This window comes from Neofelis nebulosa, chromosome 6, assembly GCF_028018385.1.
Source record: "Neofelis nebulosa isolate mNeoNeb1 chromosome 6, mNeoNeb1.pri, whole genome shotgun sequence".
Lineage (NCBI taxonomy): Eukaryota > Metazoa > Chordata > Mammalia > Carnivora > Felidae > Neofelis > Neofelis nebulosa.
Window position 1 is genome coordinate 5,768,103 of NC_080787.1, and position 26,417 is coordinate 5,794,519.

Consider the following 26,417-nt stretch of genomic DNA (forward strand, 5'->3'; position numbering starts at 1 on the left):
GTTTCACGTTGGGGGCATATTTACAATTGTTAGCTCTTGTTGATGGATAGACCCCTTAATTATATTATGCCCTACTTCATGTCTTGCTATAGTCTTTGTTTTGAAATCTAGTTTGTTGATATAAGTATGGCTACCCTGGCTTTGTTTTGACGTCCATTGGCATGGTAGCTGGTTCTTCATCCCCTCACTTTCAATCTGCAGGTGTCCTCAGGTCTAAAGTGAGTCTCTTGTAGGGATTATATAGATGGATATTGTGTTTTTTTATCCATTCTGATACCCTATGTCTTTTGATTGGGGCATTTAGTTTATTTACATTCAGAGGGATTATTGAAAGATATGAATTTAGTGCCGTTGTGATATCTGTAGATTTCATGTTTGTGGTGATGTTCTCTTGTCCTTTGTAGTCTTTGCTGCTTTCCATGCACAGAATACCCCCTAGAATCTCTTGCAGGGGTGGTTTGGTGGTCATGAACTCCTTTAGTTTTTATTTGTCTGGGAAAGTCTTTCTCTCTCCATCTGTTCTGAATGACAGCCTTGCTGGATAAAGGATTGTGAGCTGCATATTTTTCCTATTCAGCACATTGAATATATCCTGCCACTCCCATCTGGCCTGCCACGTTTCTGTAGACAGGTGTGCTACTAACCTTATGTGTCTACCCTTGTCAGTTGAGGACCTTTTGTCCCTAGCTGCTTACAGAATTCTCTCTTTATTGTTGTATTTTGCCAGTTTTACTATGCTATGTCATGGTTTTGACCTGTTTTTGTTGATTTTGAAGGGAATTCTCTGTGCCTCTTGGACTTGGATGCCTGTTTCCTTCCCAAGATTAGGGAAGTTCTCAACTACAGTTTGTTCAAATAAACCTTCTGCCCCTTTTTCTTGCTGTCTTCTTCTGGGACCTCTATAATAATGATATTGTTTCATTTCATGGAATCACTTTGTTCTCTAATTCTCCCCTCCTGGTCTAGTAATTCCCTTTCCCACTTTTTCAGCTTCATTATCTTCCACAAGTTTATCTTCTATTTTGCCTATTCTCTCCTCTGCTCCTTCAATCCTCACCATCATTGTATCTAGTTTATTGTGCATCTCAGTTATAGTATTTTAAAATTCATTCTGACTAGTTCTTACGTCTTGATCTCTGAAGCAAGAGTTTCTCTGGTGTCTTCTATGCTTTTTTCAAGCACAGCTGTTAGTCTTATGACTCTTATTCTAAATTCTTGTTGAGATATATTGTTTATATCTGTTACTAGCTGTTCTCTTGCTGTGGCTTCCTCATGATCTTTTTTCTTTGTTGCAGGGTGGGGGAGTACCTCTGTTCTGTCATTTTGGCTAAATTTCTGTCTTTTGCATGTTTTAAAAGCTTGTTTTTTGCCCCCCACCTGAGAGTACTACTACATTAAAAAGGGTCATGCACTGTCCAGGGCCTAGCATTCCAGGAAGTGTTTCTGGTGTATGTTGTGTACACTCTTTTGTTGCATTTTGGCTACTGTTTTCCACTGGCCAGTCGTCTGTAGAGCTCCTCCTTGCTGCAGTGGGGAGTGCTGGGACCTTTACCTAGGTGTGCTTCGATTTGTTTGTTGAAGTAAGCCTGGAACAAAGAAAGGGCAGGGTGGAGCTTGATCCCATAAAAAGAGAAAAAGTAAAAGGGAGACAGGAAAACCAAACAGAGAATTTAAAAACTATAAGTCTAATTCCATAGAAAGAGAGAGATAAATAAACAAGAAGAAAGCAGAAAGATGGAAAAGAATGGACAAAGAAAGCCTAATTAAAAAAAAATATATGATAAGAATTGAAAAAAAACAAATCAGAAACCACGAGCCTTATCCCACAAGAAAAAAAGAAGAGGGAGGAAACAAAAGAAGCAAAAGAATTGTGTGTTGGTGTCTGGGGCTGGGGCCATGCTGGTCTGGAGGAGAAGTCGGCTGCATTGGCTCAGTCGGTCTTGCTCCAGTAAATAAGCAGTTACCAGGCACGGAGGTGCCGGGTTTGGTGTAAGAGGGTCCCACCTCCACCGGGGCCCCTGTGCTGCTCTCTGAAGTCCTACTGTGCTAGTGTTGAGGGGAAAATCGTGTCACCCCAGTCTCTCTTACCCAGAGCAGGGATCTCAACCCTTGCTGTTCAGGCAGCCCTCACAGAATAGCCCTCATGTGTCGGCCTGCCCACAGTCTTCCTGTGCCTTCTTCAAGGCTCTTGGCTGGGATTCAAAACCTGATGTCTTAAAGGACCCCCAGCACCGCCTGTATCTACTCCCTGCTCCCGAGTAGAGCCTCTATACCCTGCTGATGAAAGGCCTTAGACTGGCACTTGTAGGGTCATTTGTCCTTGGGGAAGCAATAAACCCACTTCCAGAAGTGCTCCAGGAAGGGCACTGTTCTCTCCCAGTGCACCATGGAGATAGCTACACCATGCTATGCACTCTGGGGCCAGCTGCGTCTTCCCCAGGAGCACATGCCACCGCTCAAATTCAGAGGAAGTTGCCACTTCATGTTCATTATTTTGAGGAAGAGAGAGACAGTGTGTGAATGGGGGAGGGGTAGAGAGAGGGAGACGCAGAATCCGAAGCAGGCTCCAGGCTCTGAGCTGTCAGCACAGAGCCCGACGTGGGGCTCAGACCCGCGGACCCCGAGATCATGACCTGAGCCTCAGTTGGTCGCTTATCCACCTGAGCCACCCAGGTGCCCCAAGAGTTGCCACTTCGAAAGCCTCAAGCTCCAAAGGCAGTTTGCAAAAATCTGTGGCACAGAGAGGTTTTCCTCTTGTGCTAATTTGATGCTGCACTTTCACAACCCCTCTCTCTTTCTTTCCCCTTGTCTCTCCATAGAAAGGGTTCCCTCGCCTTCATAGCTCCACCATTTCATTTCCCCTAACACACATACATGCGCCCGGCACCTGCCAAGTTGTCTCCCTCCAGCTGCAGAGATCCTTCTGCCATTCCACAGATCGATTGCCTGGGTGTTCCAAGACCTCAATTCATCTCTGTGTGAGGGATGAGGAAGGTCCAGGTCCCCCTACTTCCCCACCATCTTAACACCCTCCAGAAAGGTTTAGCTGTAGTTTTATTCATATTGTTCTAGAGAACTCTTTTTTTCCTAACACTATTTGCTCAGTTTGCTGATAGTGGGCATTAGGATTGTTTGCAGATTTCGGTTAATATGAACAGTGGTGCAGTTGAGCTTTCTTATATGTGTGTCTTCAGATGGGTGACCAAGCATTGCTCTAGATGTGTGGCATCTGGGAGTGTCAGTGTGGGTCAGTGTCTCTAGATAATGTCACACTATTATCAAAGTGATTTGAGCATGTAGACTGGCAGCAGCGAGTGAGGCCAGGGAAGGAAAGTGTGATTAGCAGGTCTGTAATTCCCTCCATCTTCGGGACACCCAGAGTACAGCGTCTTTGCCAGTTTTCCCCATAACTCTCGGGATGGGATCTAACTGGTATGGGAATAGCTGAGAAAGTTGAAATCTAAGAATGTTTTTTAGCAGGAGGGAGCGTATCTCTTAAGGCTGAACATGGTAAATTAAACTTAAAGTACGGATCTATGAGAAGAGCCACAAACCACCCATCAACTTCTTTCCATTTTTCTTAATGATTATTTTAACTCTCCTGGTAAAGCCAAAATCGTTTGGAACTTAAATGCAAAGACTAGTTGAATTTAAATAAACCATGTACATTTTAATGAAGAGAGATAATTTTTTAAATTGAGTACATCATTAAAACCTGTGGATATAAACTGTACAGTGTTTTAGAGGATTTGAGTTTTTTCCCCTTAGCCACATTAGAAGTTTGGTAGAATTAGGTTGCTCTCCTTTATATTCAAGCTAAAGATTAGAAAGTGCCAAAAAAAACCCCCAATATTAGAATGTGCCTAATTATTAGCACTGTGATCCCATATAACTTGGTTATGAGTGAAATTAATGAGGAATTCATTCACATATTAACATTTCAAATTAAGTAACTGAATGGAATCTTCCTTACATCTTTATATGTAAATATTTTGGATAGTTGTAAGGGAAAAATCTTAAGTGCTTTGCAAAACATCTAGGTCATTCACAGATGGGAGCTAAGGTAGCTGGGAAGGCCTAGGGAATTATTGTCCTCTGACAGATATGTGAACTAATAGGAGACACAGATTAGGTCTCCTCTGACATTGTCTTCCATAGTCATTCTCCGTGAGGATTGCCATCTCTCTACAGCTCAGTGACATGGGCTCATTAAGACTGTGGAGCACCTGTTCCCCAGAGATGTTAGCAGGGGAAGGGACTTGGTTCTGTGTGCCAGCCCAGCCCCAGCTCAGAGTCACGGCACCCTCTCGCCTGCTCATAAGGGTCTCATAGTCACACAGGCAGGTCATTGTACTCGGGAAACCATACTGAGAGTTTGGGACTGCCTTCACCTTCTACCTCCTTGAGGCAAAGTGCAGATCTCTGGTACCGCATGAGGATCTGTGAAGTCATCCTGAGAAAGTGTCCTTTTGCTTAAGAAAAACATATGGATGACCCAGTGCTGGTATAGTCAACCTTTGCATTTACTGCAGACACTGATTATACATGGCCAAATTATAATTTCCAGTAGTATATTTAGGCAGTAACTTGGAAATGAGGCAGGGAAATAGCTTAGATCCCACAGAGAAGGTCAATTAAGGTGAATGAAAAGGAACAAGGCTCTGTGTTGCTTTTAGAATTGGGAAGTTAAATTATTTTCCGTTGCAATTGTTCTTGAAATAAAAATGGTGTATTGGTTTGCATATGTGATGAATTGTTTAAAGGAATAGACTATGAAAATTCACCAAAGAGAAGAACTAAAATTAATTATTTAGTATAGACATCAACACATCGTTCCTAGACATTTCCTTCTATGTAGTACATTCATTACACCTCTGTAGGCACATGTGGGAATTAATTTAAATATGCATGTGCAGTGGTAATAAAATATGCTCTTTATGCATATGTGTGAAACTATTAGATTATATGTTTCCATGCTATCCCTTGGTTCCTTATTGGCTGTGAAATGACATAATATTTGTTGTGTAATTAGAAACTCGTAAATGCTCATTTTCTCCATTATTGCCAAAATATCTAAAATACGTTGGGAGTTTTGAAAATGCTATCTTGAAAATTACAACAGGGAAGTTCCATTTTGTGAATATTGTGTCAGTGCATCTTGTTTTTAACTTTATTGTTAACAAGAAGTGATGATCTTTCATGTGAATACATACACCAATATGAAGAAGACAAATGTAGGAAATCTGAATGTTTACTTAATTGGTGAGTTAAGCCAATGACAAGTTGTGTGTGTGTATGCATGTGTGTGTGTGATTGCACTGAGGTGTTGTGTAAAGTACACTAGGTTCTGTCCCTCTGTCCTTGCACACAATCATGAATGGACTCTTGTATGAATGCTGTTGGTGACCTGCTAGACACTCTTTACTTTACCTACTAGGGCTCCAATCACAAACCCTGTTTGTTATGAGTGTGGGCTCCAATCCAAACCCTAGTTGGAACGAGTGTGGGCTCCAAGGTTCACAGCCATTCCCTTCTTGAGAGAATTGCCCTCAGCTGAAAGGGAGCTATGGTGCCAGGTGATCTGGAGAGCGTGGTGGGGGCAGCTCACAGCTAAGTGACAGACTTATGGGATGTACAGTAGGTGCCAACGCCAAGGCAGGATTGAATCTGATTCAATTCATGCTCCAGAGCTGTGCTGCCCAATACAGTAGGATGTACCCACAGAAAGCTATTTAAATTTAAATTCTTTAGAATTAAATAAAATGTAAAATTTAGTTTCTTAGCTAGGGCACTTTAAATGCTCATGTAGTGATAGGTGGATAGTAGCTATCGTATTGGACAATGAGGACAGTGTATTTCTACCATCACAGATGGATGGTTCTGCTGGCGAGTTCTGTTCAGCATCTCTTGGGATCAGGCTCCTGCTCTGTTCCACTGGAGACCACATCCTTGCTTAGGAACATTCTCTGCTGTTTTCCTTCCCTTACCCCATTTATCCCAAGAGCATTCCCTGAATAAACAACATGCAGTGGAAATCCTACTTCATCGTCTTCTTCCATAGAACCTGCCCTACAGCCCTGTCTGTGTTCATCACATCTGTCATTTCCTATGTAGTGATGGCTGCATTCCCCTCATTTGCTCGTCCTCCATCGTCATTGGCATCCTGTTCTCATATGTCTGAGGTCAGCTCAGACCCATGAGACAGAAGCATCACGATAGCAATAGCGATTCAGTCGTAGTGCTGAGGCTGCGGAAATCTTGCCTGCTTTTTTTCAGGATTCATTCAGAAACTGGATAGGGTAGCGTCTGTATGTCAAATATATCAGTGAATGTTATCTATTTGAAATGTCTTAAATAGAGACATTATCTTGAGATATTTTGTCTCTAAAATGTGTAGTGTTCATACTGAGCATCTTGTGTGGAAATATGGATTCTTGCACTAAAATTTTTAGTTTTGTGTCAGCATTGATCACTTATATTAATCACTTTATCTCCTTATATGTGTCAGTGGTAAGTATTTAACCTCTTTCATTATATGCCTATCTTCTTAATTTTTATTGTAAAATTGTGTTCTTGTGAGATGTCATTTCTCATTATATCCTTTTTTTGGATGTATATTATTATATATAAAGCCATGTTTTTTTTAGAATCTTTTTTTCACCTAATAATAGGCTTTTTTTCAAGTATTTAATTTTTGTATGTGAAGTTAAAATTTAGATGTGATTTTTATAACTAGACGTTGTTGTTTCATATTGTATCATGATAGTTGCATCCACATTCGTTTATATATGTATATGTATGTGTGTGTGTGTATATATATATATATATATATATATATATATATAACACACATGTACACACACACACACACACACACACACAAATCCATACACACATATAATCCCATAGAGCAGCAAATCATTTTACAAGTTCATCTCACCACAGTTTTATTTTTTCTCAACTGTCTTCTTAGTCTTTATTGATATAACTTTAAAATATATCATTATTTTATTCTAATATTGCATTGTCATATTGTTGTTTTACTTGGATGAGTTAGCATTTTATGTTTGTCCTCCTTCACTTTGGTGGGTGCTTCCACTAATAGGCACATCGAAAATTTTGTCTGTAATTGATATCACATAAATATATCTATCAATATCTATATAGATATCTATCTATCTATATCTATATCTATATCTCCCTATATCTATGTCTATATCTATATTTGTACGTGTCTGCATGACACTAAACCATTGTGTGTTTCTATTGGTCTTCTGAGCAGGTGTGAGTCAGGTGATATTCTCTTGTGTTGCAGATTTGACTGTCTCAAACGCCTGTGTAATTAATTCTATTAAGAAATTTTTTGTGCATAGATTTCGTTTATCATTGATAAACAAATATCACTGATAACACTGATCACATCTTTATAGGAAAAGGAGGTATAAAATAGGGTGAAATATCACATCCTTTTTCATATTTGATGAACATTTATCTTATGCCAGTTTTGTACCAATTTCTTTCACCCACCAGTGTGCCTCCCTGCGGTCATGCTTTGGCTTAAAACGTCTTCGAAGAATAAAAAATGTACCGTATCACCAATGATTTGAACATGATAGAACTGAAATGTTCATTTTCTGATTCCTTATGGCCAGCATATAACTAGTCGTCTTCTTCAGTGGTAAGCATTGGATGAAAAGGGTCATCAACTAGCCTTATATTTGGCAATGTATTTGGTCCAGTGTCACTAACTCTGCAAGGTAGCTTCCAGAAAGGTGACAATTAACCTAATATGGACGAACATCTGAGATCGTGTATAATCCCAAAATAACGTTTCGTTTATGCCTTTCCTTGTATACATTAAGTGTTGCATTATAGTGCTTTGATCTGTCATTGCTTTTGAGAATGTTTCTGTCCTTATATCCGTGTGTGTATCTATTTACTTATTTTATCATAGGAAATGATGCAAAGCATTACAGTCTGTCAAAATTATATGGTTGGATAACTTTTAAAAGTTTATTCTGATTAGAATGTTGATACTGAATAATCCTACATCTTTCAGGAATTTTACAGAGTCTAGTTGGTGTAATGTGTGAAACAGAAATCTGAAGGAGGAAGAGGAAAATGTTGGGCACTGGATTTTGGAGTTTTGATTCCAACAGACTCTGTACAGCCACTGAAATTTTGGAGTTTTATTAATTGGTATGCTAATTTTAAGCATCTTTAGGACAAAAGTTAAGCACTGTAGTTGAATGGTGCTATTTTCTGGTTCTCTCTGGTTATTTATTTTATTGCCATAGGGGAAAAAACCCCAATGTGTGTTTATATGCAGATCTAGTACTGGTATTTTGAATGTAGTTGAATTTCTTTGTATAAGTATATTGCAGGTCATCAATTCCTATATCTGGATGCATTTGGACATTTTGTTGTATTATAAAGTACTGCATGTGAGGTGTGTGCAAATCTAGTTGTGTGGAATTATGAGATACATATTTAAAATAATGAATCTCCCTCTGTATGCATCTCTTTCCTATTCTTTCTGATTGTTCTCTCTCTTTTTCATTGATCCCCATTTTCTCTAAAATGTAGCTACATTTTCATGGTAGTTTCAGTCCTATTATGATCAGATTTAGAGAACTTTTATACCTATGACTGACACAAACACAAGGTTCATTATTTGATTTTTCTTATATGGAATATTAATGATTTACTTTTTTGATAATGTGGAACTAAATTGGTATCAGCTATGGCAATTCCAATGAGTACACCATTTATTCAAATAGTTAGTGATAAAATTCTCTGGCTATGTCTTTTAACATGATAAATCCACCCCCTGCCTCCTTTTTATTTTTTAGAACATTTCTTTAAAAATTGCTAAATACTTGGTCTTGACAGGAAACACGTGGTAAGAAAGGATGGACCCAAAAAATGGAAGTTCTCTCACTGGCTTTATCCTGCTGGGTTTCTCTGACCGGCCTCAGCTGGAGCGAGTCCTCTTTGTGGTTCTTCTGATCTTCTATCTGCTCACCCTGCTGGGAAACACGAGCATCATTGCGTTGTCCCGCCTGGACCCACACCTGCAGACTCCCATGTACTTTTTCCTGTCCAACCTAAGCTTTCTGGACCTGTGTTACACGACCAGCACTGTTCCTCAGCTGCTGGTTCATCTCAGGGGAACAGACAAGTCTATCTCCTTTGCTGGCTGTGTAGCTCAGCTCTTCATCTCTCTATGGTTGGGATGCACAGAATGCATTCTGTTAGGGGTGATGGCATTTGACCGCTACGCAGCCGTCTGCAGGCCCCTGCACTACACAGTGATCATGCACCCCCGTCTCTGTGCCCTGATGGCTTCTGCATCGTGGTTCACTGGTTTTGCCAACTCCTCATTGGAGACGGTGCTCATCTTTCTTGTACCACTTTGTGGGAAGAATAAAATAGAGCACTTCTTTTGTGAGGTCCCCCCATTGCTCAAGCTTGCCTGTGTTGACACCACTGTGTATGAGTCTGAGATCTTATTTTTCAGTATGATCTTTCTTTTCATACCTGTGGCATTAATCACATTCTCCTATGGTCGGATCGTCAGGGCAGTGTTAAGAATAAAGTCAGCCGCAGGCCAGAGGAAAATGTTTGGGACATGTGGGTCCCACCTCACCATGGTCTCCCTGTTCTATGGCACGGCCATCTATGCTTACCTGCAGCCCAGCAACAACCATTCCCAGGATCAGGGCAAGTTCATTTCTCTCTTCTACACCATCGTCACCCCCATGGTCAACCCTGTCATATATACCTTGCGGAACAAGGATGTGTTGGGCGCAATGGAGAAGGTGTTCCGTCGGGGCTCCATATGACTGGGGGGAAGAGCCTTTGATGGAGGCTCAAATGTCAGAGGCTTTAAGATTTTGTGTCCTTCATGTGTCGTCCAACATTCTCCTGATGACTCTCAAGGGAATTTCCTTACCTCGTTCGTTTTTTTAAAGTAACATTTTCTTTTTTTAAAAAACTTTTTAAAAAAAGTTTGTTTATTGAGAGAGAGCAAGAGTAAGTGGGACAGAGAGGGTGAGAGAGAGAGAGAATCAGCAGAGAGAGACAGAAACAATTCCAAGAAGGCGCTGCACTGTTAGCAGTAAACCTGATGCAGGGCTCAAACTCACGAAGTGTGAGGTCATGATCAGAGCCAAAATCAAGTGTTGGATGCTGAACCAATTGAGCTAACCCAGTTCTCCCCCTATACCTCATTCTTTTATGCGATGAATGTTCCGAGCTCGTGGATTCATTGCAACCTCCGGAGAGGCTGGTTTAGTGTCCCAGTGCATCTCCATCATATTAATATTTAAAAAATCCTTTTCTTATTTCATCCTCTTTTGGGAGTACCATTCTAATTGCAAAAGGACATTTATGTGCATATGATAAAGGCGTGCACAAAATAAGAATAGGAACCACAAAAACAGTGTAAGAACTATTAACATTTTAGCACTTTCTAGCAATTTCCGGAGGCATATCACTTATTCTTGCATTTGATCATGGCTCTGTTAGAAGGTCTGTAAGTTGACTGTGTCACAGCTTCTTCACAGAATTGGTGGGCAACCATGGGATAGATGAAATTTAGCTCAGAGGAAATCCTGGGAGCACCAATCCTGACAGTCATTCAGATATTAGGCCCCAGTGTGACCGTACCTGTGTGACAGTAATTTTATGTAGCCTTCCTGTCACAGGGGGCCATGGCATGATGCACTCATCCCAGGGACAATGGGAGCATCAGGTAGCAATACAGCAGGCGGTGCTTATGTGTAATGTGTGCAATGTTGTGTGATGTGAGGTGTGCACCTCGCTTGAATTTATGATGAGCCACCTCATTCATTAAAAATGACTTTTGAGTGGGCACCTGAGTGGCTCAGTCGGTCGGGTGTCTGACTTCAGCTCAGGTCATTATCTCATGGTTCGTGGGTTCAAGCCCTGTGTTGGGCTTTGTTCTGGCAGCTCGGAGCCTATAGCCTGCTTCAGATTCTGTGTCTTCCTCTCAATCTGCCCCTCCTCCGCTCTTGCTCTCTCTCTCTCTCTCTCTCTCTCTCTCTCTCAAAGATGAATAAATATTTAAAAAAATGACTTTTGAGGACACTGAATGACACAAGTCTTATTTTATATTCTTTTTTTCCCCTATAGTAATGTAGCAAATCTAATGCAGCAAATATATTTTGATCCTTTCTTCATACCAATTTACAAATTGTCTGATCCAGGCATGAAGTGATTAAGGCTTTTGTATCTCACATCTGCCAAAGATTCCATACAATTTGAATGCAGGGATATATTATAAAAATATGAAAAATGACCTCCATTTTCCAGGAAATCCCATGTTCTATGGTGCTTGTTTAGATTCACCAGGAGAAAATTTAAGGAATGAATAAAATGTATATTAAGTATTAAAAATCTCAATATGTCTAAGCTTTACATATAGCCACCACACTATGAAATAACACAATTCTGAATGATGAATAATAAATATAAACATCTCATAACAAGTGAATGTGACATTGTAGAATTTAGATCTTAACTAAAGCTCAGTTTGCATATAAATATGTTTTGTTTTATGGATCTGGGTTTTTGTATACATTTCTTGTCATGAGCAGTACATTTTCTCATGGAGGTTGAAGTTTTGACTATACCACCGTAAAAGAAATGTTTATGTTTTTCTTGGTAGGTTTTCCCAGTGTGTAGCTCAGTGCAGGTAAATGTATTTGTGTCTTTGGATACATATTCATAACAATCACACTGTTCCCTCTTCTCACAGCTAACTGGCATTATCCTGGGTCTTGAACCCCCTGAGGGTCTCATGCTCACGACCGGTAATCTTGCAACATAGACAGCATTAGGCAGGTTGGAAATGAGAGCTTAGTGGAGATTATCACATGGTCATGGTTCTGTCTGGATCCCTAAAGGCATCACAGTATTCATGTTTGAAATCAACACCTGGGATATATTTTGATGCTGTATATGTGGTAATGCTGAATGAACACCAGTACAGAAACAGTTTTGTAATAATGTTTATCCCCAATGGTGACAAATTTCCTTCTCTCCATTATGTTTCCACTACATTCTGACAGTTATACCAGTCACTCTAAAATCCCTCAAAGGAACTTTCCATGGTGTGGTGTAAAAACCCTCAAGGTCTCTCGAAACCACACAACACAACCTTATGTTCTGGCTGAGCAACTACTTCTCAGTGATTAAGGACACAGAACCCTGTGGAAACAGATGTATTTCCTCTAAGTGAATGTTTGATAGTATTTGAATGTTCATGTTACATAGGAATAAATTACAGATAGTAAAGATCCGTAGGGTCCATGCTAAATAAAGAAGGAATCACTTAAGAGACCAAACAGATTGAATGTTGTTCTGTAACATTTTTCTAATGTTGGGAATGTGCCTCCCCACGGTCTCCATGCTTTGTATATTACAGGCTGCTGGGTTGTGTAAATTGCCACCAATATTATTTGAACCATTTCCTTTATTTTTTAAAATTTTTTAAAAAAAATTTTCAACGTTTTTTTCATTTACTTTTTGAGAGACAGAGACAGAGAATGAGCTGGGAAGGGGACAGAGAAAGAGGGGGAGTCACAGATTCCGAAGCAGGCTTCAGGCTCGGAGCTGTCAGCACAGAGCCCAACGCGGGGCTTGAACCCATGAACCATGAGTCATGACCTGAGCTGAAGTCGGCCACCCAACCGACTGAGCCACCCAGGTGCCCCGAACCATTTCCTTTAAATGTTCACCAATAACTCTGGCATGGCTACAGGGATTGTACCCAAGATTTGGCTAAATTATTTTATTCCATCTGTCTCTGGCGTTTGGAGCTTTGGACTATCATTTTGCTCTAGAGCAGGTCATGGATTCTTCCAGGCCTTTTGCCTCTGAGGAACACAGTACACACCGTAGCTCAGGTACCCAAAGTGACCCAAGTGTCAGTCCGACTGACATGAAACACAATTCTTTTTTTTAAAGTTTATTTATTTTTGAGAGAGAGAGGGAGAGGGAGAGAGAGAATCCCAAGCAGGATATGTGCTGTCAGGGCAGAGGCCACATGGGACTCCATCTCACGACATGAGATCATTACCTGAGCCAAAAATCTCGAGTCAGAGGCTTACCCAACTGAGCCAACCGGGTGCACCTGGGATATACTTCTTAACCAGAAGATTTACTACTAATTAGCAAATATACAAAATAATGAAGGTGCATGCAGTATCCCGGAAGCCCTAGACCGGCCAGACATAGCTTTGGGGTCCCCCTCACTGCAATGGACAACGTTTTGTTTTGTCATATGTGGGGCTCTATTGTGTGGTCCAAGTCAGCACAGAGAAGTTATGGGGTTCCTCAGTTCATGGGTCCCTACCTCCATAGCCCTGTCCTGGCCTTAGGACTGTCACACGTTAGCATAATGGCAGGGTGTGCGGTGTAGGGTGACTGCACTCTGAACACGCCCTCTGCATCCTGCTAAACTCACTCCTGGGTCAGTCATCAGAGCACAGTCACCCCTGTGAGACCCTCCTGTACCTCCTAGTCTGCACATTTCGCAGCTACTGTTTGCCAGAGTCCTGCTCTGACCAGGCTCACGGAGGAGGCAGGAACAGGTCACAGACCCCTGCCAACTCCACCCTTCACAGGTGACTGCTTTTTGGATGCTTGTTTTGTGATATGGGTGAGAGCCTTCTTTCACCGCAGTGGTGTTGTGGCATGTTTGAGCCCTGATGGTGCAGTGGGAACCACCGTGTGTGGACCCGTGGTTTCCTGGGAAGGAGGGGCTGGGTGTAAAAGTGGAAAGGAGAGGGTGAATGACTGGAGATCAGAGGGTTCAGAGGAAGGGGTCCCTGAGGTGGCTTTAAGGACAGGACACTGGCTTAAGGGAGGAGACATTTCCTTCTTTCCCCCAGGGTTCTCCCAGCTGTTTGGAATTCAAGTGACAAGACAGAGTAACAGGAGGAAAAAAAAATCCAAAGTGGTAGTACCTGAAGGAATCTTGCCCCACTCAGCCCCATGGAACAAACTAGACCCTATTTTAATGTTATTAGAGAGACACACAAGGTAAACATTTAGAAATGCCTTCTTTCAGTCTCTGCATTGAAATTTGGATCACAATGAGAGGGTTGTGTTTATAGTTGGTATAATGAAAACACTATTTAGTAACTTTGCAGGGAGATTTTTTATTAAGCAGCAATAAAAATGTGAACTTAGGAGAGTAAGTTTAAAAGAAAGAAATATAGAAATGATAAAAGAAATGAATGATATCTCTGGCGTTTATTTTTTCTTATATATACTAAGATATGACAGATGCATAACATTCAGCAAACTTAAGAAGTACAAATGTGAAAATATACATAATGAAATTATTGCCACCATTGTGTCAGCTAACATGTGCATCACATCACATAATTACCATTTCTTCTTCATGGTGAGAAAATTTGAGATATACTCTCTAGGCCACCTTCAAGTTGAGAATATAATAATATTAACTGTAATCACCATGCTGTACGTTAGATGCTCAGGAAGTATTCCTCTTCAAACTGTAAGTTTGATCTCTTTGCCCAACATCTCCCACTTCTATCCCTTAGCCCCTTGTTTTTTTTTCCCTTTACCCCTTGTAACCACCTTTCTACTATCTGAATCTATACACCTTTTCTGGTTTCCACAAATATGTGAAATCACATAGTCATTGTCTTTCTCTTCTGACTTCTTTCATTTAGCATAATGCACACAAGGTCCATCCATGTTGTCACAAAAGGCAGGATTTCCTTCTTTCTCATGGCTGAATAATAATCATTTGATATGTATGCCACATCTTTTTTTTTAATTTATTATTTAAATTCACATTTGTTAACATATGGTGTATTACTGATTTCAGGAGTAGAGCCCAGTAATTCATCACTTACATTTGACACCCAGTGCTCATCACAAGTGCCCTCATTCTGCCCATCACCCATTGAGCCTATCCCCCAACCTTCCTCTCCTCCAATAACTCTCAGTTTTAACTCTGTATTTAAGAGCCTTTTACAATTTGCCTCTCTCTCTGGTTTTATTTTTCCTTTCCTTCCCCTATTTTCATTTGTTGCATTTCTTAAATTCCATACATGAGTGTAATCATATGATATTTGTCCTTCTCTGCATGACCTACTTTGCTTAGCATAATACACTTTAGTTCCATTCAGGTTGTTTCAAATGGCAAGATTTCATTCTTTTTCATCACGTTGTAGTAAGTATTCCATTGTAGCAATATATGACATCTGTATCCATTCATCTGTCAGTGGACATTTGGGCTCTTTTCATAATTTGGCTATTGTTGATAATGCTGCTATAAACATTGGGGTGCATAGGCCCTCTTCGAATCATCATTTTTGTATCTTTTGGATACATACCTAGTAATGCAATGGTTGGGGCGTAAGGTCTATTTTTAATTTTTTTGAGGAACCTACATACTGTTTTCGAGTGGCTGCACCAGTTTGTATTAACAGCAATAGTGTAACAGGTTCCCTTTCTCCCCATTCTTGTCAACAACTGTTGTTTTCTGAGTTTTTCATTCTAGCCATTCTGACAGGGGTGAGGTGATATCTCATTGTGGTTTGGATTTGTATTTCCTTGATGTGATGTTGAGCATCTTTTCATGTGTCTATTAGTTATCTGATTGTCTTCTTTAGAAAGGTGTCTATTCAGGTCTTCTGCCAATTTCTTTCCTGGATTATTTGCTATTTGAGTTTGATAAGTTCTTTAGAGATTTTGTATACTATCCCTTTATCTGATATGTCATGTGAAAATATCCCTTCCAGTTTTCAGAAGCTTTTTAATTTTGTTGATTGTTTCCTTTGCTGTGCAGAAGCGTTTTATCTTGATGAGGCCCCAATAGTTCATTTTTGCTTTTGTTTCCCTTGACTCCAGAGACGTGTCTAGTAAGAAGTTGTTCCAGCCGAGTTCAGAGGGGTTGCTGTTTGTGTTCCCCTCTAGGATTTTGATGGTCCCTGTCTTACATTTTGGTCTTTCATCCATTTTGAGTTCATTTTTGTGTCTGGTGTAAGAAAGTGGTCCAGGGTCATTCTTCTGCATGTCACTGTCCAGTTTTCCCAACACCATTTGTTGAAGAGAATGTCTTTTTTCCATTGGATATTCTTTCCTGCTTTGTCCAATATTAGTTGGCCATACACTTATGGGTCCATTTCTGGTTTTCTGTTTTGTTGCATTGATCTACATTTCTGTTCATTATGGCAGTACCATACTGTACTCACGACTACAACTTTGTAATATAGCTTGAGTCTATAATCATGATACCTCCAGCTTTGCTTTTCTTTCTCAGGATTGCTTTGACACATCTGAGTCTTTATGGTTCCGTAGCAATTTTAGGATTGTTCTAGCTCTGTGAAAAATGCTGGTGATATATTTATAGGGGTTGCATTAAATGTGTATGTTGCTTTTGGTGGTGTGGCTATTTAACAATATTTGTTCTTCCAATCTATGAGCATGAAACGTCGTTCCCTTTCTTCGTGTCTTTCTTTCATTTCTTTCGTAAGTGTTCTATAGTTTTCAGGGTACAGATCTTTTACCTCTTTAGTTAGGTTTATTCCTAGGTTATCTTATGGTTTTTGGTGGAATTGTAAATGGGATCCATTCCTTGATTTCTTTTTCTGCTACTTCCTTATTGGTGTGTAGAAATGCAACCGATTCTTGTATGTTGATTTTCTATGCTGTGACTTTCCTGAATTCAGGATTAGTTCCACTAGCTTTTGTTGGAGTGTTTTTCAGGTTTCTGCATAGAATGTCATGTCATCTGCAAATAGTGAACGTTTGACTCCTCCCTTGCTGATCTGTATACCCTTTATTTCTTTTTGTTGTATGTTGCTGAGGCTAAAAGTTCCTGTCCTGTGTTAACTCGTAATGGTGGGACTGAGTATCCTTGTCTTATTCCTGTCTGTAGAAGAAAGGCTCTCAGTTTTACCCCATAAAGGATGATATTAGCTGTGGGTCTTTCATATATGCCCTTCATAATGTTGAGGTATGTTCCATCTATTCCTATGTGGTTGATGGTTTTTGTTAAGAATGGATGCTGGTGCTTTCAGCAATAGGTAAACTATGGAAAGAGCCTAAATGTCCATCAACTGAGGAATGGATAAAGATGTGGTTTATATATACAATGGAATACTACTTGGCAATGAGAAAGAATGAAATCCTGACATTTGCAGCAACATGGATGGAACTAGAGGGTATTATGCTAAGTGAAATAAGTCAGTCAGAGAAAGATATATGTTTTCACTCCTGTGTGGAAGTTGAGAAACTTAACAGAAGACCATGGGGGAAGGGAATGGGAAAAAATAGATACAAATAGAGAGATATGGAGGCAAACTGTAAGAGACTCTTAAATACAGAGAACAAACTGAGGGTAATGGGGGGGGATGGTTGGGGGAGAGAGGAAAATTGGTGATGGGCAGTGAGGAGGGCACTTGTGGGATAAGCAGTGGGTAAGTGATGAATCACGGGAATCTATCCCCCATATCAAGAGCACACTACACACAGTATATTAGCCAAATTGACAATAGATTAAACAGAAGATGTGGGTATATATATATATATATATATATATATATATATATATATGCATGCCATGGAATGTTACTCAGCCATCAAAAAGAGTAAAATCTTGCCATTTGCAATGATGTGGATAGAGCTAGAATGTATTCTGCTAAGTGAAATAAGTCAATCAGAGAAAGACAAATACCATATGATATTACTCATATGTGGGATTTAAGACACAAAACAGATGAACATATGGGAAGTGTTGGGAGAGAGAAGATGGGAAATAAATCACAAGTCACTCTTAATGATAGGGAAAAAACTGAGGGTTGGTGGAGGGAGTTGGGTGAGAGATGGGCTAGATGGGTGATGGGTACTAAGGAGGGCACTTGTTGTGATGAGCACTGGGTATTATATGAAAGTGATGAATCACTAAATTCTATTACTGAAACCAATATTGCACTGTATGTTCACTAACTAAAATTTAAATTAAAAAAATGTGGATGCATGTAGGAAGTATAAAGGTAAGTGAAATAAAGACAGAAAAACATATAACATTTGATTTCACTCATATGTGGAATTTAATAAACAAAACAAAAGAACAAAATAAAAAGAGGCAAATCAAAAGAAACCCGACTCTTAAATATTAAGAATAAACTGATAGTTACCAAGGGGTAGGTGGTTGGGGGGAGGGTGAAATAGGTGAAGGGGATTGAGTACACTTACCATGAGGAACACTGAGTAATGTATAGAATTGTTGAATAGTAATCTTATATACCTGAAAGTAATACCACACTGTATGTTAATTACTGGAATTAAAATTTACATGTAAAAGTAAATAAAATAAATATAGTTTTCCTCATCCCCCAACAAAAAAAGGATGGATGCTGTATTTTGTCAAATGTGTTTTCTGCATCGGTTGACGGGATCATATGGTTCCTATCCTTTCTTTGATTAGTGTAGTATATCATGTTGATTGACATGTGAATAGTGGATAGCTATGCAAATAGTGAACCAGCCCTGCAGCCCAGGAATAAATCACACTTGATCTTGATGAATAATTCCTTTAATTTACTGTTGAATTTGGTTTGCTATATCTATCTGGTTGCGAATTTTTGCATCCAGGTCATCAGGGATACTGACCTGTTATTCTCCTTCTTAGGGGGCAGGGGGTTCTTTGTCTGCTTTTGGAATCAAGGTAATGCTGGCTTCATGGGATGAGATTGGAAGCCCTCCTTCCATTTCTGTTTTTTGCAACAGTTTGAGAAGAATAGGTATTAACTGTTCCTTAAATGTCTGGTAGAATTCCCCTGGGAGGCCATCTGACCCAGGACTCTTGTTTGTTGGGAGATTTGTGATTATGAATTCCATTTCTTTGCTGGTTATGGTCTGTTAAAATTTTCTATGTGTTCCCATTTCTGTTTGGTAGTTTGTGAGTTTCTAGGAATTTGTATCTTCCTGAAGGCCAGTTTGTTGGCATATCATTTTTTATAGCATTCTCTTATAATTGTATTTCTACAATGTTGGTTGTGATCTCTCATCTTTAATTCATGATTTATTTATTTGGTTCCTCTGTCTTCTTTTTGATAAGTCTGGCTTGATGTTTATCAATTTTGTTTATTCTTCCAAAGAACCAGCTCTTAGTTTCAGTGAGCTGGTGTACTGTGTTTTGTTTGTTTCTTTTGATATCATTTATTTCTGCTCTAATCTTTATTATTTCCCTTCTGCTGGCCTTAGGCATTTTTAAATTTTAACATTTTTATTTTTAAATATATATTAATTTACATTCAAGTTAGTTATCCTATAGTGCAACAATGATTTCACGAGTCGATTCCTTAATGCCCCTTACCCATTTAGCCCATCCCCCTCCCGAAATCCTCCAGTAACCCTCTGTTTGTTCTCCATATTTAAGTGTCTCTTATGTTTTGTCCCCCTCCCTGTTTTTATATTATTTTTGCTTCCTTTCCCTTATGTTCATCTGTTTTGTATCTTAAAGTACTCATATGAGTGAAATTATATGATATTCGTGTTTCACTGACTGACTAATTTCACTTAGAATAATACCCTCTAGTTGCATCCACATAGTTGTAAATGGCAAAATTTCATTCTTTTTGATGGCTGAGTAGTACTCCATTGTGTGTGTGTGTGTTTGTGTGTGTGTGTATGTGTGTGTGTGTATATATATATATATATATACACATATACATATATATATATATATACATACATATATACACATATATATATATATGTATACATACACACACACACACACCACATCTTCTTTATCCATTCTTCCATCGATGGACATTTGGACTCTTTCCATACTTTGGCTATTGTTGATAGCTCTGCTATGAACATTGGGGTGCATGTGTCCTTTTGAAACAGCATACCTGAATGCCTTGGGTAAATACCTAATAGAGCAATTGCTGGGTCCTAGGGTAGTTCAATTTCAATTTTTTGAAGAACCTCCATACTGTTTTCCAGAGTGGCTGCACCAGTTTGCATTCCCACCAGCAATGCAACAGAGATCCCCTTTCTCCACATCCTTGCTAACATCTGTCGTTGCCTGAGTTGTTAATGTTAACCATTCTGACAGGCGTGAGGTGGTATCTCATTGTGGTTTTGATTTGTATCTCCCTGATGATGAGTGTTGTTGAATATTTTCTAATGTGTCAATTGACCATCTGGATGTTTTCTTTGAAGAAGTGTCTATTCATGTCTGTTGCTCATTTCTTCACTGTATTATTTGTTTTTTGGGCGTTGAGTTTGATAAGTTCTTTACAGAACTTTGGATACTAACCCTTTATCTGATATGTCATTTCTTCCTCCATTCCCTTGGTTGCCTTTTAGTTTTGCTGATTGTTTCCTTCGCTGTGCAGAAGGTTTTTATTTTGATGAGGTCCCAGTAGTTCATTTTTGTTTTTGTTTCCCTAGCCTACAGAGATGTGTTGGGTAAGAATTTGCTGTGGCCAAGGTTGAGGAGGTTTTTACTGCTTTCCTTCTAGGATTTTGATGGCTTCCTGTCTTACATTTAGGACTTTCCTCCATTTTGAGTTTATTTTTGTGTGTGGTGTAAGAAAGTGGTCCAGGTTCATTTTTCTGCATGTTGCTGTCCAGTGTTCCCAGCACCACTTGCTGAAGAGACTGTCTTTATTCCATTGGATATTCTTCCCTGCTTTGTCAAACATTAGTTGGCCATACATTTTGGGTCCATTTCTGGGTTCTTTATTCTGATCCATTGATCTGAGTGTCTGTTTTTGTGCAAGTACCGTACTGTCTTGAAAATTAAAGCTTTGTAATCAGCTCGAAGTCTGGGATTGTGATGCCTCCAGCTTTGGTTTTCTTTTCAAGATTGCTTTGGCTATTTGGGGTCTTTTCTGGTTCCATACAAATTTTAGAATTGTTTTTTTCTAGCTCTGTGAAGAATGCTGTTGTTATTTTGATAGGTATTGCATCGAATATATAGATAGCTTTGGGTAGTATTGATATTTTAGCAATATTTTTTCTTCCTATCCAGGAGTATGGAATATTTTTCCATTTTTTGGTGTCTTCTTGAATTTCTTTCATAATCTTTCCATAGTTTTCAGCATATGGATTTTTCACCTCTTTGGTTAGATTCATTCCTAGGTATTTTATGGTTTTTGGTGCAATTGTAAATGGGATCGATTCCTTGATTTCTCTTTCTGTCGCTTCATTGATGGTGTATAGGAATGCAACCAATTTCTGTGCATTGATTTTATATCCTGCAACTTTGCTGAATTCATGGGTCAGTTGTAGCAGTTTTTTTGTGGAATCTTTTGGGTTTTCCATATAAAGTATCATGTCACCTGCAAAGAGTGAAAGTTTGATCTCCGTCTGGCCAATTTGGATGCCTTTTATTTCTTTGTGTTGTCTGATTGCTGAGGCTAAGACTTCCAATACTCTGTTGAATAACAGTGGTGAGAGTGGACATCCCTGTCTTGTTCCTGCCCTTAGGGAGAAAGCTCTCAGTTTTCCCCCATTGAGGATATTAGCATTGGGTCCTTCATATATGGCTTTTATGATCTCAAGGTATGCTTCTTCTATCCCTACTTTCTTGAGGGTTTTTGTCAAGAAAGGATGCTGTATTTTGTCAAATGCTCACTTGGCATCCATTGAGAGGATCATATGGTTCTTGTCCTTTCTTTTATTGATGTGATGAATCACACTGATTGTTTTGTGGATATTGAACTAGCCTGCATCCCAGGTATAAATCCCACTTGGTCGTGGTGAATAATTTTTTTAATGTATTGTTGGATCCACTTGGCTCATACCTTGTTGAGGATTTTTGCATCCATGTTAATCAGGGAAATTTGTCTATACTTGTCCTTTTTAGTGGGGTCTTTGTCTGGTTGTGGAATTAAGGTAACGCTGGCTTCATAGAAAGAGTTTGGACGTTTTCCTTCAATTTCTATTTTTTGGTACAGTTTCAAGAGAATAGGTGTTAACTCTTCTTTAAATATTTGGTATAATTCTCCTGGAAAGCCATCTGGCCCTGGACTCTTGTTTTTTTGGGAGTTTTTGATTAATAATTCGATTTCTTTACTGGTTATGTGTCTGTTCAAATTTTCTGTTTCTTCCTGTGTCAGTTTTGGTGGTTTATATGTTTGTAGGAATTTGTCCACTACTTCTAGATTGCCCATTTTATTGGCATATAATTGTTCATAATATTCTCTTATTATTGTTTTTATTTCTGTTGTGTTGGTTGTGATCTCTCCTCTTTCATTCTTGATTTTATTTGTTTGGGTCATTTCCTTTTTCTTCTTGATCAAACTGGCTATAGGTTGATCAATTTTGTTAATTCTTTCAAAGAACCAACTTCTGGTGTCATTGATCTGTTCTATGGTTTTTTTTCTTTTGGTTTCAATAGCATCTGTTTCTGCTCTAATCTTTATTATTTCCTGTCTTCTGCTGGTTTAGGGTTTCTGTTCTTTTCCCAGCTCTTTAACGTGTAAGATCAGGTTGTGTATCTGAGACCTGTCTTCCTTCTTTAGGAAGGCCTTGTTTCCTATATACTTCCCTCTTATGTGTGCCTTTCTGTGTTCCAGAGGTTTTGAGCTGTGGTGTTATCATTTTCATTGTCTTCCATGTACTTGTTAATTTCCTCTTTAACTTCTTGGTTAGCCCATTCATTCTTTAGTAGGATGTTCTTTAGTCTCTAAGTGTTTGTTAGCTTTCCAAATTTGTTCTTGTGGTTGATTTCAAGTTTCAGTGTTGTGGTGTGAAAATACACATGGTATGAGCTTAATCTTTTTGTACTTGTTGATGACTGATTTGTGTTTTTAGTATGTGGTCTATTCTGGAGAGCTTTCCATGTGCACTAGAGAAGAATGTATATTCCACTGCTTTAGGATGAAATGTTCTGAATATATCTCTCTAGTCCATCTCTTCCAATGTGTCATTCAAAGCTATTGTTTTGTTGATTTTCTGTTTATATGATCTGTCCATTGTTGTAAGAGGGGTGTTGAAGTCCCCTACTATTATGTTATTATTATCAATGAGTTTCTTTATGTTTGTGATTAACTGATATATATTTTTGGGTGCTATCATATTTGGAGCATAACTATTTACAATTGTTAAGTCTTCTTGGTGGATAGATCCCTTAATTATGATATATGTCCTACTTTATTTTTTGTTACAGTCTTTATTTTAATGTATAGATTATCTGATGTAAGTATGGTTACTCCAGCTTTTTTTTGTTGACCATTAGCATGATAGATGGTTCTCCATCCCCTTACCTTTAATCTGAATGTGTCTTTAGGTCTAAAGTGGGTCTCTTGTAAACAGTATATAGATGGATCTTGTTTTCTTATCCATAATGTTTCCCTCTGTCTTTTGATTGAAGTATTTAGTCCATTGACATTTAGAGTGAGTACTGAAAGGTATGAATTTATTGTCATTATGTTGCTTGTAGAGTTGGAGTTTATGGTGGTGTTCTCTGGTACTTTCTAGTCTTTGTTGCTTTTGGCCTCCCACCCCCTCCATCTTTTCTCCCCTCAGAGAGTCCCCCTGAAAGTTTCTTGCAGGGCTGGTTTAGTGATCATGAATTCCTTTAATTTTTTTGTCTGGGAAACTTTTTATCTCTCCTTCTATTTTGAATGACAGCCTTGCTGGATAAAGAATTCTTGGCTGCATAGTTTTCTGATTCAGCACACTGAATATATCCTGCCACTCCTTTCTGGCCTGCCAAGTTTCTGTGGATCCGTCTTCTGCAAACATGATCTGTGTTCCCTTGCAGGTTAAGGACTTTTTTATTTCCCTTCCTGCTTTCATGATTCTCTCCTTGCCTCAGTATTTTGTGAACTTGACTATGATATGCCTTGTTGATGCTCGGTTTTTGTTGCATCTCATAGGAGTCCTCTGTGCTTCCTGGATTTTGGTGACTGTGTCTTTCCTCAGGTTAGGAAAGTTTTCTGCTATGATTTGGGGAAGGGTTATCACATAACCCTTCTACCCCTTTTTTTTCTCTCTTCATTTTCTGGGACCCCTATGATTTTGATGTTCCTTTTTAATGAGTCACTGATTTTATAATTCTTAAATTGTGCTCTTTTGCCATAGTCTTCCTCTTTTTTTCTGCTTCATTATTCTCCATAAGTTTGTCCTCTATATTGGTGATACTCTGGTCTGACTAATCCATCCTTACTGCCTTAGCATCTATTCAAGATTGCAGCTCAGTTAGAGCATTTTTGATTTCATCCTGACTAGCTTTTATGTCTTTTACCTATGCAGAGAGGGATTCTAATCTGTTTTCAACCCTAGCTAGTATTCTTACTATTGTGATTCTAAATTGTGGTTCAGACATCTTGCTTGTACCTGTGTTGATTAAGTTCCTGACTGTTGTTTCTTGCACTTTCACTTGGGGTGAATTCATTCCCCCCCCCCGCCCCGGTCATTTTGAAGGGAGAAAAGGAACTAGTAAGGTAAAGAAAAATTAAAATTAAAATTAAAAAATTAAAAACAACACACACAGACACAAAAATCCAATAAATGATGCTAGATCCTATGTGTGTTTTGGTCTGGTTGTTGAAAGGAGCTTGTTAGATTACAGAAAAAGGGGAAGGAAGAAAAAGGAAAACATTTGAAAATTTGAAAAAATGAATACAATGAAATAGAATAAAATGAAATGATGGAAGTAAAATAGAATTTGAAAAATTTACAAAAATGTACAAAATATAGTAGAAAAAACTAAGTAAAATATTTTTAATAAAACTTCAAAATAAAAATAAAATTTTCTGTTTCTGTGTTCAAGAAAAAGAAATCAAAAAGAGAAGAAAAAAGGAAGAAAATTGAATAGATGGACCAGCCAATAGACTGAAATACGATCGAAATTATATCGTTTTCCCCAGAAGTCAGACTATGAAGTAATTTATAGTCCATAAACTAAGTTGGCAGAGATATTGGTGTTCCTGAAGAGGGAGGTTGCTCAAATTGGATGGGGTTTATTGTAATGGCTCTGTTCTCCACTAGATGGTGCTGCTTAGCTGACTGAGGTGGATTCTTTTGGTACCTGTAGGTACCTATGCGCATGCATGGGAGAGGTGAAAATGGCATCACCCAGCTACCCAGCCTCTGGTATCAGAACTCTGTTCTCCTGGATCAGCAGTCACACACCCGTCCTTTGTCTCTGGCTTCCATCCACTCCCGGCTTCTACACTGTCCGTGAACAAGCTGTCAGGCTGCCAGGTGACACTTCCCTCTTGAGTTTTATCTTGACCTGCTCACCTCTCTGGGAGGGGCTTGCTGAGCAATGGCCGGATGCTGGCCCACCCCCAAGAATGTTTGTGAGACCGCGCTGCTGCCAATGCCCAGAGACTGCCGCTGGGTGCCAGCCCACCCCGGAAAATTTCCCGTGATTGTGTAGCAGCAGCGTTTCAGGGATTATGAAAAATCACAACACACATCTGGCACCAGGCTTCACCCTTAAGGACCTTGTTCTAGTACCAGCAAATGTGGTTGTCCTCCCAGGGTCCACTGGGACCAGGTGGCTGCACAGCCTCTACCAAATGTCCTTCCAGCTGGGGGACTGCTTCTCCCCATGTGGCTCAGACCCGACTCTGCTCCTGGGGATTTGCCCTTCCCACCAGAGCACCTCCAGGTATCGAGCTGTGGAGTTTCAGACTCTGTGCCCCACCCTGTTTATAAAGTCTTAATGGAATTTAAACCGTCTCCTTTCTCCTCTCTCCCTTTTTAGTTCAGTTGCTCGGCTGTTTCCACTTTCTCTCCAGCTGCTTTGGGGGGTGCTTTTCCTGTACTCTGCCCTCAATTCCGTCCTCTCTCCGCACACAAAAATGGCTCCCTGCCCTTCGCAGCTTCTCTCTCCCCCAGTTCACCTCTCTGCGTTGTGTACCTGCCAAGTTCTGTGGTTCAGGTGGTGCAGATTGTTGTGTTAATCTTCAAATCAGTTTTCCAGGTGTGTAGTTGATTTAATGTTGATCTGGCTGTTGATCAGAGACGCAAGATGCCAAAAAAATCTTCCATGCTGTTCTACCATTTGTCTCCTGGCCTTAGGTTTTATGCTGTTCTTTTTCTAGCTTCTTTAGGTACAAGGCTAGATTGTGTATTTGGGACTTTTCTTCCTCTTGAGTGAGGCCTGAGAAGAAAAGCATAATAGCAGGGTTGTAATTCTTTCCCTCCTCAGGATGCCCAGAGTGTGAGTTCTCCACATAACTATCAGGATGGGATCCTCCTGGAATGTGAATAACTGAGAAAATCCAAGTCTAAGAATCTTTTTAGAAGGAGATAGTTTATCCCCTTAGGCAGAATATGCTAAAGGAAACTGGAAGTTACGGATCTTTGAGAAACAGCAACAAAATACCCATAAACTTCCCTCCATTTTTCTTATTGATTATTTGTAAGTC

The 26,417-nt window shown here is 39.4% G+C and overlaps 1 protein-coding gene across 1 annotated transcript; it reads left to right on the forward strand.

Moving 5' to 3' along the window:
• Positions 1-8,912: 8,912 nt before the first annotated feature.
• LOC131513389 (putative olfactory receptor 2B8) lies at positions 8,913-9,990 on the forward strand. The gene has a single exon (XM_058732574.1). The coding sequence runs from the start codon at positions 8,913-8,915 to the stop codon at positions 9,843-9,845; it is 933 nt and encodes a 310-aa protein (XP_058588557.1). The 3' UTR covers positions 9,846-9,990.
• Positions 9,991-26,417: the final 16,427 nt, after the last annotated feature.